This window comes from Panicum virgatum, unplaced genomic scaffold, assembly GCF_016808335.1.
Source record: "Panicum virgatum strain AP13 unplaced genomic scaffold, P.virgatum_v5 scaffold_183, whole genome shotgun sequence".
NCBI lineage: Eukaryota > Viridiplantae > Streptophyta > Magnoliopsida > Poales > Poaceae > Panicum > Panicum virgatum.
This window is the reverse complement of record NW_024376262.1, coordinates 93,685-110,874: the sequence shown is the minus strand read 5'-3', so window position 1 is coordinate 110,874 and position 17,190 is coordinate 93,685. Positions and strand designations below refer to the sequence as shown.

The following is a 17,190-nucleotide window of genomic DNA, read 5'->3' as shown; positions in this document are numbered from 1 at the left end:
TGAAAACTTCGTTCGTTTTTTGTTCAGATAGTTCAGTTGGTTGGAGCAAAGGACTGAAAATCCTTGTGTCAGTGGGTTGGGAATTATGCCTAGATCCCGTAGAAATGGAAATTTCATTGATAAGACCTCCTCGATTGTAGCCAATATTTTCTTTTTTTGCAAATAATTCCGACAACCTCCGGGGAAAAAAGGGCATTTACTTATTATAGAGATGGTGCGATTTGACTCTTTTTTTTCTTTTCTTTTACAGAAAGAAGGCGAGGCCGCAGCCTCCCTAGGCTGCGGGAAAGAAGAGTGTGTACGGGGTCTTCTTTCACTTTTTGTTTTGGTGTTGGTGAGGACTGGGATAAGGGCTTTCATCCCATAAAAGAGAAGTGAGTCCGCATGTCGGCAAATGATAAGGCAAAGAAATGAGCAGTCCCAAAGGAATGAACCGGAATATCCACCTTTAAAAGGAATTAACTGAAGCAGCAAATGCGCCTGTTCAGGCAAATGCTGAAAACAGAGCTAGCACCGATGGAATTGCATAAAAATCTCTTTCATACGCTATATCGTCAATAGATATCCGCCTCTGGATTTGTGTTTCATACGCGCCTACTTGATTTGACAAAGCACAAGAAAAGAACATAGGTGAACCTCAGGAAATAAGAAATGGACGGATGAGCATTCTATCTCTAAGCTTTTCTCCCTTGGCACCGAGTCTAGTATATACTAGTTTCTTTGCTTCTCGAAGAGACGTATTAAAAGTTTGATAGATAGATAGATGATGCCCTGGTTTTTCCAACTCGATCATGCACATTTGCTCGCACATATTGGAAGAGTTCGCAGCCCTAATGGATTCTTCCTACTTAGGTAAAAAGGTTCTCGTTCCCATGAATCTTGATCTGCCTCCTGGCATTGATAGCGATTGATCTCTCTTTTTTGAGGGACCATAGGCCTTAGGCTTAGTCCTAGAAGGTTGAATGCTTTCGCTACGCCCCGCATAATGAAATCTATGTCTTAGAATTAGGAATTAGCTTATATAAGCAATTATCAGATCCTTCCTCTATCTCATAGTCAAGTACGGAGTAGGAATCAATAACAATTGAATAATACATAATTATTGCTGCATGCATGTTCACCTAAAGCATTTCTTACCACTTAAGTGAACGAGGGGGATATCAGTATTTTGACTGACGGCTGTTGTCTAATTATTGAAATATAAAGTACATCTCTAACTCCTGGCTAACGCGAATCATTCAAAAACTACTTATCGGGTTGGGCAACCAACACGTGAAATCGATGCCGGGCGACACTTCCTTCAATTAATTGTTTAGGTTGACTTTGGCGGAGCATTCAATCCAGGTTTGGGAATCATTCCGACTTCATGTATTTGCCCTAGCCTGTTGGGAATGTAGGTGTCCGAGAATGAAAGCTCGGCAACAGAGCAGACCGGAAGAAGTATGTACCTCATGAAGCAAGGACTAGCCAGAGCTAGTAGTATGGCCACATTTGCCGGATGAATCCGTTCACTGCCAGCTTCTCTATCGCACTGGAAGACAGCCTAGAAAGAGTGCAAACAGGAAGCATAGATCCTTGAGAAATAGAGGAGCTATGAGTGCTGTCCACAACCTCTAATGTTCCGAAAGAGATAATCCGTCACTCGCTCCAGAGACCTCAGTACCGTGCTAACTCCAAGAATTTCCTTCTTTACTACATAAAAAGCATCAGCTGCTGGATAGAAAGCAAAAGCATTTATTTATAGCTGACAGTTAGCTTTCGCTAGATTTCTTTCTTATCACCTTTTCTTTTACATTTGTTTTGATTGTAGATTGGGTCGGTGTAAATAAAGGGTGAGCTCCAAACTACAGTGGGAAAGGCCGAGTATACACCAACCATACTTTGGAATGAGAAGGAGATCCTAACTAAAAAAATAAGGCATCTGATACTATGCTTCAAAGTCCCGTTTGGTCACTTTCAAAAGAAGGATGCGCCGCTATTTTATCATCATCTGGCACTGCTTGCCTTGCTTTATTCACTGCAAATCCTAAGCCGGCTGCTTTTGTCTTTCACTTATTCTCTGTTTCCAATTGCTTAACTTCTCTTCCTGGCACTTGCTGGCGTGTAGTTTGACATTACGTTTTTTCTCTCTTCTCTACTGTTGCAGAATACAGTATAAACATGTAGTTAATCAAGCATCAGCAAAGAAGCAAAACAAAAGCAAGTCTTTACTTTCAAAGTAGACTGAAAAAATTTAGTTTAGTGCTAACGCCCTCTAGTGCATTAAATCGGACATTTGACTAGCCGCGGTACACGGAGCTGCACCCCTACTCATCACCTATATATATATAAAGAATCTAACTCGCGCAAGAAAGCGATTGGAGGAAGGCATCCAAGAAGTATATGATAAGAATATGAGAAAGGTAGTAGCTAAAATAAGGAAAGCAAGTTTTGTATCAAGTAGTGTTGAATATAGATTATAGGGAAGCAATGAAAGTCTTTATCAATGCTTAGCGCCCTTATCCCGGCTTGTGAAAGAAAAGGTATAGGACTTGGACAGCGAGTTGAAGTGCCAGTTGGAAAAGTTGAAGTTCTAACTACCAAAGAAACTGGTATTTTGGACCGATAGGAATCGGAATAGCAACCTGACTAGAAATGAATAGCTGACTAGCGTACGAACGAGTTGGTCAGGCTATGAATGAAGGCTACTACTCTTCAGGAAGAAGGTACTAATAGCTCGCTCAGAGGTTCAGTCAACCTCCTCACTCTTGGTCTGGCGGGGCATATTAGATATAGTAGTGGTGTTTTGAAAGCTTCTTATTGAGTCTAATACTATAGTTGGTCAGGTACAGCTTGTTATACTAGGGATGATTTTTTGAATCATTGAAAAAGCAATAGTCTTAGTAAGTTTAAGAAAGGAGAATACCAAGGTTGAATCGAAGATAAAAGTAAAGCTGGTCACACCGCCGATGAGTTGTGTAGGAAGGATTGCTTGTCAAGCTCTTGCGGAATTTTGACTTATTATTTTGACTTATGGCTCAGAGAAAAACCCTTTTCTAGATTAGGCGGGGCTCTCTACGAATTACGAGAGAGATCTCCGAAAGTATAAGCGAGACGCTCTTACACCGGAAAGATAGTATAAGCTAGTTCTCACTAGCCGGGCCCTTACTCCTACTACTCACCAGCCGAGCCCTTACTCCCATCTACTACTTCTTATTAAAGCAGCAAGTGCAGAGGGGAATTTCGCAAGCTAGGAGGAATTTTAAATCCTAACTAAGAAACAATCAATCAGTCCACTAAGTCTGTTAAGTAAGAGTTATACGAAATACTCTGATTCAATGTACGAGTGACTCAATCCCAAAGGTCAATCCAGCCAGCCGATTTTATACAACAAAAGAGTTCGCCATGGAAAGATCAAGTCTAATGACAGACACTGGTAATTCTCTCACTGGGCCAGCCACTAGAATCAGTCAATGAAAAAAGCAAGCAAGGAGATGTCCTCACTGGACATTAGACTATCCTATTCGTTAAATCCTTTCTATGTTTCTGAGACCCGGAAACCAGTCAAGTAAGTAGGGATTTCGCCCTGACTTCACTCTTGTGTGTACTACTTTAGGCTCGTAATAGGCCGGTCAAAACAAGTACTTTTGTTTGGGGCTAGGGCATAATTCCTTCCCTCACTTCACTACGACGAGGAAAAGCATTGGACTAGCTATGATATTTGGCTAGATAGAGTGGAATGTGAAACACACCAATGTTGAGTAGGCAATTAGCAAGGAGAAGAAACACTTCTGCCAATCCTGGAGTTCTAATCTCTCTTCCTCACCGCGGGTAATTCGCTGACTTAAGATATGAAAAAGTGTGGAAAACGGGTGGTTGTACTTTCATCGACGATAGGAAGAAAGAACTACAACAATAATACCGATCAATAGTATTTCTTTCAATATCTACTGGTGCCCCCATGTCTCATTGGACCGATGCAATTGTGTCTTTTGGTCACTTTATTTTGGTTGAAGACCGCGGAGCCTACTTCATTCAGTCAGACGCTTTTTGACAACAATTTAGAAAAGGTTCGGAAAACACTTCTTGGTGGTTTTCAAGGTCCACCTCCATTCGTGTTTTGACTTCGTTCGTCATCAAAGAGAGATTTATGCTGTGCAGTTGACTCGACCTTGTGCCAATACCATACCTAGCAATAAGAAAGTCACTGGCGGCCTGGCCCGTATTCTGAAATCGTTGAAGAAGTTCTTGGACTTCCTCTTCTGTACATGCCGAAGCGTCGGCAACAAGCCGATTTTTTAGTTCTTCAAAGCGCTCTAACGAACCCACTAAAGAGTTTATTTTACTTGTTGAATCAGCTTTTTTGTCTATATCCCATATATCCACCATATGATCAATGATGTCGTCCGTCGTATTTCCAGGAATATGGAGCGTTTCAACCCGGTCGATTACCAAACCCAATTCTTTTAGTGCTTTTGTTGTTCTCGCTGAATCTTCCTTTGGCTCCGACTGGGCCTCGCCGGAAACCGAAGTCTCATCGTCTTTGACGAAATCAGGTTTGTTCACGGAGGAAAAGGACTCCGGGAAGCTTCGTTCCTACATTCTTCTCTCAAAGGCATTCCTTTTTTTGGATTTGCATTTGACAGTTGGCTGGGAAAACAACAAGAAGGGGCTAAGATCCTCGTTGACAACATGAATTCCTACGCAAGATACCGAATTGGATCCATAATTCATAGATGGGAATTGATGAATCAAAGAAGCAGTAGGAATGGGTCAATGACACTCCCTCCCGATGCTTTGCCAGAAGCTCGTTTTCTAACAAAAAAAAAGGAAACGTTTCCTTTTTTGTTAGAAACCCAGCTCTTTCCTTTCCCTTCCTGACCATGAAACAGGCTAGCGCCTTTTATGAACTCTTATCCAAAATCTCTCATCAATCAAAGTCTGTTCCTTCTACTGCACCCCAAGCACCTCCGGTTCAGGTCTTTTATGATTGTGACCAATTTCCTGGCCCGTTGGAAGGCCAAAGCAGCCCAAGTGATTGATCTCTCCCCAGAAAAGGAACAAGTTCGGATAATGATGAATAACATGAGTAGGCAATACCATGACTATTTAGATTTCCAAGCGATGACCACTTATGACTCTTTGATTGAAGCAGCCACTCGTATTGAAGATGCTATCTACAATGGGACTCATGGATCACAGGTCAAAGAGGCAGATCCAAAAGGAAAGAAGATAGCCCTGGGGGGAACAAGCAAGAACAGTGAAGTGAATATCTTGTCTGACGGAAAACCAAAGACACTCAGGACTTTCACTCCGTTCGGCATAACTCTCAGCCGCGCCTTGGAAAATAAGCTTAAGAAGCATGGTGTACTGACGCCTTTTCCCCCATCTCCGCCACCAGATCCTCTTCCTCCTAGGTACAAAGCCAATGCCTACTGCAAGTACCATCAGACAAAAGGCCAAAAGTGTTTAAGGCTTAAACATGACATCCAAGACCTTATTGATTCAGGGAAAATTGAGCCGCCAAGGGCAAACCGTCCTAATGTCACTACTAATCCCCTACCCACTCATGCTGTACTTCCTCCTGCCAATATAAACATGATCGAGCCAACATTGTCGAGTTGGTAGTCTCTGACTCCCTCCTTATTACGCCAGCCGGAGAAAAGGGAGAAACCGATGGTAGAGACATGACTGGAATCCGGGAGACTGACGAGATTGAGCCCCCACCTCAAGTTCATATGCTCTGGTGGGATGATTTCAACGATCAATTCCCAACCCCTCCTATTACTCCCTGAAAGCCCAGCAAGTGATGAATCCTTTACCCTTGCTCATATTCTGGAAAATCTTCCCATGTCATAAACCTTCCATTCAGTATAGGTAAACCATTTAGGGAGAATGGGTTTTTAGGTCTTTCTCACGTGTTTTTTTTCGCTCGTCAAATGTTTACCTATCTTCCGCGGAGAATGGTCGATCGGTTTTCTTCTTTTAAAGAACTTTGTAAATGAATGATCCAGAGAAAAGACAGAGAGATATTTACTTTTTTCACATCTGTAACTACATTCTCACATTATTGATTTTTTTATCTTTTTATGCGATCGGAAAACGAATGAGATCAGAAAGATAGGCGGACGACTTGACGATAAGGTCGGATGTTTCCGTGAGCAGTAAGCAGCGGATCTCCCCTTTTTTTGGGGAAAGCTGGTGGCCCTTTTGGCGTGTTAATTCTTTCGACGGGGCGGCCTTCTTCGTTCGGTAGATCCGGTCGAGGTGGTTTTCGTTTACCAGCGCGTAGGTGGTTTAAGTTCCTATGACCGAGTCTTTCTGGCCCCTGTGAACATATTTTCTTAATGTATTAAAGAGGGCCTCTCTAACCGGTGAAAAGTGGTAGGTGTCCACTAACGGCTATTCCTGGCTCGGCTCCGATAACGCAATTCCGGGAGGAGTCGGTAGTTGGGCACTGGATCCCTTCGGACCTGGAGAACGTGTGACACTGGGTCGGGGTTTGGTGAACCAACAGGTCGCTCCTTTAGTTTAAGTATCGGGCCCCTTTTTCGTTGCCTAGGTTACACCTTCGGAATACCCCAGACGGGGATTTCGCTCTATTCCCCCCAATCTTCACTTTACGCCACGCCGACTCTCCGTCGTGGAATTAGACCAAGGGTCGAAGACCCATACCATAGGACCCCGTCTCCCGTATCTTATCTTTCGCACGTAGGAGATCGAGACACTGCCTTAGGGCTATGGGGAAAGTAGATCGATTGCCCAAGAATTACAACTACATAGAGGGTCTCTACAAGTCTATAAAGAAGTTTCCAAAAATTGATCGGTAGTAGTCCGGTCGCACCCGAACAATAATATTCCAGAGGGAAATGCACCTAAGATCAAATATTTTGAGCCGGCTTCCGTGGAAAATTCAGACTTTCTTTTTGATGCTGCGATCACATAAAAACATAAACTTTGAAGCTCAATAGCTAAATACATGGCAATTAAATCATGAGCCGGGATCATTAAGAGCATACTGCGAGTAGGAAGTGGAATTAATACAATGAATTCAAAAGCATCAAACCTCTCTTTTTCGAAAGAATCGAAACACATCGAAATGGTACCAGCCGTACTTAATAATAGAAGGATTTGGCAGAAATATGTAAAATTGTCCCTCCTAAAAAAATGATTCCAGAATAAATGGGCAATAGTTAGGAGAGGTGCGCCAGCGGCGAGCAGAAGCAAGGTTATTAGATACCGAAGGAAAGCCCGGCCAGAACCACACGTGCAAGTTTCCCTGCATGTGGCTCGTCCGTGATAACTTCTTCGGATTTGCGTGAACTAGCGGACCGATCACTAAGTGGTTAGTACCTCCAGCATGAGCGAACCTTTTCTGAACTGGTTAGGAATGGGCGCCACTATCCCAGCCCGGATCCAGCCGGGTTCTATTGATCATGTCCCCTTCCCAACAGTTGTACCTTGTCTTGGGGCGTCTTTCTTTGGCTTTACTATCAAGCCCGCCGGAAAAATCAAAGTCTTTCTCTTCCCGTCCCGGGTCATGGTGAGGCGAAGGTGCGTCCACAGAAGAGGAAATCGCAATGCATCTTGCTCAGCAGGCGTAGCTTGGAGTGGGAGTGTTGCGGGAGTAAGGTAAGGAAAGTGGCCTAAGAGAGGAAGCCAAACAAACCAACCTGGGCCTTTTGAGCGCTGCTAAGCTAATATGCGCCAGAGAAAGAAAAGGAGGTAACTATTCGGTCCGGAGCATTGATTCCCCATAACGAATAGGCTAACTCTATCTCTCAATTGCCTATCCTGTGCTCGAGAAGGTCCCCCAGTTCCTCGGCAGCACCTTGAAGTGCATTTAGTTGTATAACTTTAGACTGGGGATATTCCCCACTCCATGGCATCTTTCGCTCATCCATTCAGCCCGCCCGCCCAGACGCGGCGCCCTTTCGCATTATCATCTACCGCCCTTTCTTTCCTCCCGTCCCTTCACGCATGAAGATCGTCGTATGTATGTTCGACTTCGGTTGCCGGTGCAATAGAATTGGCGGGAGTATATTATGGCAGGATCAGTCACCTGGGCAAACCAACCCTCCTCCAAGAAGAATTGTGCTATGCCCCCCCCCGATATCCCTATAGAGCGAAAGAGCTGCCTGGTGATCCCTAGGTTGCAGCACGTCCGGTCGTTAACTCCTCGCTAGCTGCCGCCGTTTCTAGGACCGACCGACGCCTCACCTGCATGCACAGGTACCTACGTAGTGTAGTGTCGGTCGCACATTCATAATAGCGTTCGGACTCATGTGCCTTCCTGAACCAGGGGAGTTCCCTTGCTCCTGCTGCGTACGATTAGCCAGCCTTGCGGCGGCAAAAGGATTAGGACGTCCCCCCATGCTAAGGTTCCCTGCGGTCCGGCCGCATTAGGTTAGGGAGCTGGGCGATAATAGCTCCTCCGCATCCCAAGCGCGCTGCCCTCCTAGGCGCGCAACACTAAGTAATCCAAGCCAACCCACATTACTAACTAACGGTGGATAATCATCTTTCTTAGAGGTACTAAATACAACTCCATGAATGAGCAAAATGAAGGTTGCGTTAATGAGAAAGATCTCTGGGGAAACCGCTAAAAAAAGATTGAACATGTGGTTCCGAGTTTCGATAACTTCTTCTGCTTTCATTTCCTCTCCTCCGTCTGCAAAATCACTGAGTTAATTCAAAAGTCCTGTTAGGTCACATAAAGGCGCTTGCTGCTTCAAAAAAAAATAGGAATGCATGCTTAAATATGCCCCCGCCCCCTATTGAGATCTTCATATTGAAACAATAGTAGCGCATGCTCATACTCAGCCCTTTCGAGCTGAGCTTGGCTGCGGGCTATTCCATCCCATAGGATCCTTTGCGCCAATTCATGGCACCTCCTGGAAGTGGTCTGTGCATCCAGGTAATCCTGGTTGTGCGAAACCACCTCCAAAAAGAAGATGGATCCTTCATTCTCCTGCAGATCTTGATAAGCTGCACGGAGAATAGAAATATTCTCCGTCCCACGAATATGATCTAAATAGGAGCGAACCGCCTCTTCCAAAATGTAGGGCTCGAGGGGAAGTACGGCTTCGCTTCTATTATACATCGAAATGAAATCTTGGATAAGATCTCGTCGTAAACACGAGATCTTTTCCTCTATTAAAAATAAGTGTAGGCGCCCAGGAATGTCCTCCAGAGGGGTGTTGTGATTCAGCTCCTGCTGAATGAACGCAACCCACTCCGGATCCTGGTCATAAAGGCTCAGATAGAAGTTGAGCCCTTCTAAATGAGCTAGAGCCTGTGGGCTTTGAACCTCCGGCGGGAGACTTATAATGGACAACAATCCCAAATCTAGATGGGAGACGAGTCCCACTAGGGGGAGTAAAAAACGCAAATATATTATCACAACAAAAATGGTAACTTTTATAAACAATAACAAAGAAGGATATTTGCATATCAAAAAATAAAAAAAGGAGGAGGAATTCGAAATGAAATTCTTTATTTGCCCGTTCCTACCAAATGATTGTTTAGCCAATGAAGGATTTCGCGCCACGGAATGAATCGAGGAACTGAGGACGTTTCCAATACCGACAGCAGCTCCCGCTAAAGCAATTGTAGCAGCTCCGGCACCTATTGATTTAGCTCCTTCTAACATGTCGAGTCGCGACATGACATTGTTTCACGCTTTTCCTTCGCTACTAGAAATTTTTAGTCTAGTCTAGTTCTAGTTTCTAGTATAGTATTGTATTTCCCGTTGATGAAATTTCTAGTATAGTATTGTATTTCTCGTTGATGAAATTTCTAGTTCTAGTATAGTCTAGTCTAGTATAGTATTTCTCGTTGATTTGATTCCTGCGCAGCGATCCATGGTTGAATAATAAGACACAAACTAGATACGGAATCGCTACGTTTCTTTCTATATGATAATATATGCAAAACCAAAGTAAGTCCAAAGGAATCTTGCTCGCTCCATTCCTACGCTCGCGTACTGGCTCGTGTCACTTATGTTCCACCCGTGGAATAATAAAGAGAAGATTGTTGGAAGATAGAAAATGATCTATTTGATATTATGGACGACTGGTTACGAAGGGACCGTTTCGTTTTTATAGGATGGTCCGGCCTATTGCTCTTTCCTTGTGCTTATTTCGCTTTAGGGGGTTGGTTTACAGGGACTACTTTTGTAACTTCTTGGTATACCCATGGATTGGCTAGTTCCTAATCTTTCTTTTCGATCTCTCTAGGCTAGTTTGTGTCAATTCTTGGCTCACTTGCCTTTTTTCGCTTACTTGTTCTTATGACTTGACCTGTCTATTTATAAAAAGGTAGCCCTATTCCTGTGACCCATTTCGAAAGAGCGGTAAAAGAAAAAGGAAGAAAGTCAAACTGAGTGCACATACTCCACCTTGCTGGTATGGCAAGCCTATTAACAAGGATGACAGCTTGTTATCCAAACAGCAATGAAGAAGAAACATGTGTGAGTCAAAGAAAGGTTTCAACACCCGGAATAGAATTCAAGAATTTCCAACTGTGGCTTATCTACGATAAAAGAAAGGACGGAAGTTGGGGGATGTGCATCGAAACTAGAAGATTGAACTCTTCTTCCTTACCGGCCAAGATCACTTTACTCCTAAAGACTTTCTTTCAAAGCTAAAGCTTGCCTAGCTTGCTAACCATCTGCCAAAACATTCTGTGTGGTGAGAGGCGAGCGAAGTAAGGACGACTGTCAAGAGAGAAAGGAACGAAGGAGACGAGAGCAAGTTGGAAACCAAAGCTGTAGCGCGTCAGGGCCTCTGTTTGCTCATCCCCCCTCCCCTGTGCCCATAGTTCATAGTAAGGGGCTCCAAGATACGGCTTAAAGCCTGATGTAGGAAAGGTCAAGTAAAGCCATAGTGCGCTAGTAGCAAACAACGGAGCAAGTGACGGAACTACAGAATATTAGGTAGGCTTCACTGAAAAACTCAACTTTCTATTAGTTGGTCTTCTTGCCCATTAGGTTCCTATACTGGTAGTCTAGTTGTAGTTTTGAGTGGCTTTCATAAAAGCTTTACAAAGTGGGTAGGTTCCTAGCTCAACAGAGGAAGGATCCCCAACAGAAGGTAGCTTTCCCACTTTAACAAGCTCCTCTCGTGGGAGCTGGTTTCTATTGAATGTGACCCTTTCATTAGCTTAGCTTATGGATTCTAGCCCAGCCACTTGGTGGAAAAGGCCTGGGGCTCTGATGAACTTCTGAGATCTAAGGTTTGTGTGCATTGCCATGATTCTGAGTCACTTGGTAAGAGCCAGCCTTGCCTTGTTGATGACCATACTTTGATCTCCAGGACCTGGATCTGAAGTATCATTTACTAAGTGTAAAACAATGAAACTGGACGTGAGACATTTTAGTTTAAGAATTGCTAAATTAGGGCAGCCACTCACAACAGTACTTGTTACGTAAGGTACGCACCAGTGCCAGTCTCATATTGGTATTAGCAATGACCGGTGTAAGTAACAATGTAAAGCAATAAAAGAAGGTGTAAAAATAAGAAAAAAAAATCAAGTATGAATCTGTACCGCTGTCACGAGATTGATGTGATCGGGGCGCACAGGTGCAGTCAGAAAAGCAACACAGTTGCCCGGCTGTCCATCATGAGGTCTGAGTGTAGCAAGAGGCACTTGCTTTCTGTCATCCCATATCTTTACCAAAATCAAATTCGAAATGGCGAAGCATGGAAGCAACTCACCATGCCATCCTTTGATGCCGAGGCGGGTAGTCGTCCACTGAGAAATGGACGGAGCAGTGATATCACCGTTGTGCTTACCGACAACATGGACCCCGTCTGTCAGCTTGTCGATTGGACACTTAAGCGGTTCCTCTGCTTCTCAAACTAGAAGTAAGCGTGGACCATAGCCACAAGTCAGCCAGACTATAGAAAAGTCAGCCATGGTATATGAAAGATTACGCGGCATGCAATGTCGCGATCAGAGGAACTATCTCACTCCCTCCCATCCACATCTTCTTGCCCATGCTTCGTGTTCAAGCTCCACGCTATCTTATTGCAGGTATTCGAACCAATCTCAGCAAATGGCCCACCTCAGCTTGGGATCCGGAGAGCATAGGAGGAGAATATGAAAGACGCGGCTATCTATCGCCCCCTGAGTTCTCTTTACCAAATTCCACTCTTTTTATCGGAAACATTGCTTTTATGAAAATACTGCATCATCTTTCCGTATCCTGTCTCTAAAAGAAAGAAATAAAGGAGTGAACCAGAAGCCCATCCTGGACATCAAAACTGAAAGCTCTTCTTCAGTATAACTCCTATCTGATGATACTCGTACGAGTATTCCGTGGTGAAGCCAACCCCCGCCGGCCCAGAGAAAGGTCTCGAGTGACAGAAAGCGAGATTTTACTATGATTAGGGAGTCCAATATTACATAGTCTAGTACCACACTTGTCTTCATGCCTCAACGACTTTCACTTTCATACCTTAATACCGAGCTTCCTAACCAGGAACGGCCGGCTACAACTACAGCATGAAAAGAGCTGCAGAGCATCAAACTGCTTTTTAATGATACTGAAATAGATCTTTCTTCTTTCGCGCCTCTACTAAAGCCCTATTATTGGATTCACGAGACTTACGAGCATCCTGAATGAATTGACTTACCACAACTGGTGTATCTAGTATTCCCTTGTAAGATTTATTACCAATACTAGAGCAGCTAGCCTTATCTGATCCCGTATGTGTTCTAAGCACCTTCTCGTACTTAGTATCAAATCGAGTTATCCTTGAATCTATTTGGCGAGAAACCAACTCAAACTATCCCATTCGTGCCTACTGTGAATGTCTATACTTAGAAGCTATCCCGCGAAAAGCACAAGCTATTCCTCTTCTACTACCAAGTAGCTCTAGCTAGCATATCTCGTCGTGCATAAACCTTACCTGCTTCTAAAACTTCTACTTACATCTGTGACTGCCTATTCCGGTCTTTCTCTAAAATAGCTATCTTTGAATTCCTACTTGTAAACAAACTAAACTAATAAATATGCCTAGCTAGCATCCGCCAATGCTTTTTACTATCCCGCGACAACAAAAGCTTAGTCCCTTGCCACGCTCGCTTAAATGTGTCTTTCTTTGATAAATAAATACCAAAAGCAGAGCCTTTCTTCCCTTCCTCGACACAGTGGATTGCTTTTTTGCCAGGAAATGAGATGCTTTTCCTAGACTTTGGGCTTGCATCCTTTTCTCTACTTCCTATATTGAAAGAGTGGACTACAGAGGCTGAGCGATCGATCAAATAGGATCCTAGCTGTCAATTTCCTTGAGTAGAAAGGACAAGAATTCGCCTAAAATGCTTGTTGGGGTAGGTCAAAGAGTATAGGTTTCACCCGGCAGACTGTAAGACAGAAATCCTAGTCTCGATAAAGCGTGTACCAAAGAGTTTAAAGGGAAAGAAGCAAGGGTAAGGGGCTTTGATGAAATAGGTGGCTAAAGACTTCCGCGATCCTTCACTTCCTTAGGGAACAGACTTTCTTTAATAAAAAAAATAGGGATAAGAGAGAAAACTAGCCTAGATAAGAAAAATAAAAGAGTATGGTCTACTTGCTTTTTTTTCACAATACCAGTAAATGAAAGAAAACTTACTGAATAGGCCTACAGGCGCACTTCCCCATTCAGTGGTATCGAATATTACAGACGAAGGTAAGCTTGAAAGACAAGAGAGGGCTATTGGTCAAGACAAGCTTCTTCTTCTCCACAAAGAAAACATCTTGCTTGGCGATATCCCATCCCTTTGCTTGAAAGCCGAAAGGAGCTCACAAGACAGAAAGCAAAGTTCCGCTCAGGTTCTGGAACCGAAAGTCGGTGCTCAGGCAAGGGATTTCCCTTTCTTTTTCAATTGTCAATTTGGATAGGAAAGGGCGCAGCATCCGCATTGATCACCCCGTCAAAGTACCAACCTATCTATATATAGATCTATTCTCCGAGAAAGGACACCTTTTCCTTTGAAAGCAAGGTGCGTGAACCCCCCGTCTACCTCCTTTTCTTTAAATGAAATCTTTCCAGCCGCCTCTTCCTCTCGAATAGAGACATCGCCTGCCCGCTCTGAGCCCTCGGCAAGCAACTCTTCCTGCACGCAAGCTTACGGCATACTTCACTGAAAAACACAATCCTATCCTTCCAGGGCTCGATCGAAGTCACAACATAGGCACCTACTGAACTCTTCATCTACGACTTAGACTCAACTCTTTGTCAGGCATGCACGAGTGGTAAGGGAAAGGAATGGCTTGGATGGATTCGAAAAGAAGTAGGGAGCACCGGGTTTAGAAGGAAAGATCGCGCCTTGCTCCGATCTTATTCTTCATCTCTTTACCTCTACCTACTTTACCCAATTTAAGAACTGCTTAGTGGCGAAGAAATGTGGAGACAGCAATCGAATCTAGAAGAGGCAGTACATGAAAAACAACATTGATGTGTTTTGGTGTCTCGTGCGGTCTTCTTGGACAATTGAGTACAATTACGACACATAAATGACTGGTACAAGCAGCTGACACTTTTACTATCTACTATGTAGTAGAGGTGGGTGTATAACTCAGAGTTTAAGTTGTTCTCTGATATATCAAGTTCCTTCAAACTTTTGAGACCACCAATTGACCAAGGGATGGTGCCTGTGAACTTGCATCCGGGGAGTTGAAGAACTTTTATTTAGCAGCTTCAGGTTACCAATCTCTTCTGGAATGCTTCCACTAAGACCATTCTGTCTCTAAATTAGCAATTCCTTATTTTCCAGTTGACCAATCTCCCTAGGTATTGGCCCCACCAAACTGTTTGATGAGAGATCAAGTGTCAACTGGTTCACCAACGCTGTTATTCCCGGGAATATTGATCCTGTGAGGTTATTCTTGCTTGCATCAAGGTGCTAGACCCGAGACTGGTTACCAAAAGCAGCTGGTATCGACCCGTTGAATGTGTTCATGTGAAGGTCCAGGATCTCCTCGAGGATGAAGGCCAGATCACGCCCAATTCGATCCTTGAAAGACCCATTGCACTACAGCGGCAGCTCGGGCTCGAGCAACGGCGGGAGATAAGTCTTCTCTTCATTCAGCATTCAGTCTATCTTCGGAAAGCTGCAATAATTGATGCACGCAAGACGATGTGAAATGCTTTCTTGATTTACTAATAGGTTAGGTGGTGTCTAGACGCTAGGAAAAAGTGAGGATTATAGCTTCTGCCCCATAGACCATTCGGAAAGGAGTCTGTCCCTTCGGTCTTATATGTTAGTCTAGGTTGGTTCTTCCGAATGCACATAAGACCACTGGTCACCCTCAATCCTTAGCATTGAACTTTACTGATTTGGCTAAGATCTGGGGAACTAGAGCAGTCCAGAGAGAACTACACAAGGCAGGAGAGGCAATAGCGAAGCGAAGCCCTAGTTCAATCGAGGATGGATTCATTGAGTGGGCGAGGAAGATGATTGGTATGGGAAGATTGGTCTTTTACTAATGGAGCATCTCCGCCCTAGCCTTGAAGTTGAACATCCGGGGATATCTAAATATTAAACCAGTGATTAAAAAGAATGGCAAGTCAGCGGTTATGTGTTGACTTCAGAAAGTTGAATCTTGCCACTCCAAAGGACGAGTATCCAATGCCGATAGCTGACCTACTGGTAGATTCGGCTGCTTGTAACTCTGTATTGAGCCTCTTGGATTGGATGCCCACTCAGGATATAACCAGGTGCCAATCGCCGAAGAAGATATTAACAAGACTGCATTTAGATGCCCTGGTCCTGTTGGTGCCTATGAGTGGAGAGTAATGCGGTCTCAAGAATGCAGGAGCCACATACCGGAGGACTCAGAATAGCATATTCCAGGGTATGGTGGGCCGAGAATTGGAGGTGTACATTGATGATATTGTTATTATGGCTCAATCCGAGGAACAACATCTCCTTCATCTGAGGAAAGCGTTCGAGAGAATGAGGCAGTATAAGTTTCAAATTCATCCTTTGAAATGCGCCTTTGGTGTCTCGGCTGGGAAGGAATTAGGATTTCATTCATTTTGACAAAAGAACTTGCTTAACATACTCCAACTTTATAAACTCATGCTTTCAATGGAAAGACTCCCTTCCCTCTTGCTTCCTTGCCCCTAACCTTTTCATATAGCCCGCCCCTGCCTGATCGATATCCCCTTACAACTAACTTATAGTTAAAGCCTTAGGAATAGGAAGAGAAGGTAGGGATTGCTTGGAACCTCTAAGACATGGCACCCCTGCCCTAGCCGCCTTTTCTTATGATGTCTCGAAAGCGGAATCTCACCATTCGAGAAGCTATGGAATCGTCGACCCCCTTACCAAGTAGACTATGAAGTCACTTTCGTTTTTTTGGTTGTGTATGCTATGTGTTTGTGCCCAGTCATCTACGAAGTAAATTCGACAAGAAAGCTATCCGATGTATATTCGTTGGATATGATAATGAGCGAAAAGGGTGGAAGTGTTGTGACCCGAATACCAACCCTTGCTATACATCCCGAGTGTGGTCTTCGATGAAGCATCATCTTGGTGGTCATCCCAAGCTGTAGTATTGCCAGATTCTGGAAACTTAGAAACTTGCTTGCAAGAAAAGAAGAAAATCAAGCAAACGTATACTTTATTTTCTTCTTTTCTTGCATTGAATTGCTTATCTTTCTTCGGGTTCCACGGGTGCCTTGGCTTGCGTAGATCAATGTTAAATGGATTTCTAAGCTCATGGGTGTATGAGCTGCATGAGAAGAAGGAAATAAGGCTTAGTTTTTAGCCTAGGAAGTGCTGGTTTTCGATTCTGGCTGAAGAGCACTTGAGATCAAAGAGTAACGTTTGGAAAGTCAAGATAAGAAGTAAAAAAGCGGGATCGCTTCGTCTGTAAGAGGTTTCAATGCACTGATTCACCCGCGAGGCATATTTCCGAGTTGAGGAACATCTGTTTGTGTGTGTTCCGCTTTACATTTAGGCTTTAATAAGTTCGAGCCTAAAAAGCATGTAAATATAGGCTGTGAGTTATGATGTGTGTAGCATAAACTCCGTTTTTTCTACACACTCAGAACTAGAAAGAAAGCTATTGAAGAGGAAGGTGCCGTCCATCAAACTGCTTGCTTCATTGAGTAGATAGAGTTGGAAGTAGAGGGAAGGCTTAAAACAGGAATCCGTTTGGCGAAGCCCTTGATTCCGTATACGAAGCGAGGGCTGGTGATTAATAAAAATCCTACTCCG

At 43.8% G+C, this 17,190-nt stretch overlaps 1 protein-coding gene across 1 annotated transcript; it reads right to left on the bottom strand.

Moving 5' to 3' along the window:
- Positions 1–7,066: 7,066 nt before the first annotated feature.
- Positions 7,067–13,695, bottom strand: LOC120693832. The gene is made up of 2 exons (XM_039977051.1): positions 8,449–13,695; positions 7,067–7,216 (listed from the first exon to the last, which is right to left on the bottom strand). Exon 1 carries the CDS (start codon positions 9,644–9,646, stop codon positions 8,735–8,737), a length of 912 nt encoding a protein of 303 aa, XP_039832985.1. The 5' UTR covers positions 9,647–13,695; the 3' UTR covers positions 7,067–7,216; positions 8,449–8,734.
- Positions 13,696–17,190: the final 3,495 nt, after the last annotated feature.

What these genes read in the sequence shown, in the direction of transcription:
- LOC120693832 (XM_039977051.1), bottom strand. Translation starts at nt 9,646, where the DNA reads ATGTCGCGACTCGACATGTTAGAAGGAGCTAAATCAATAGGTGCCGGA.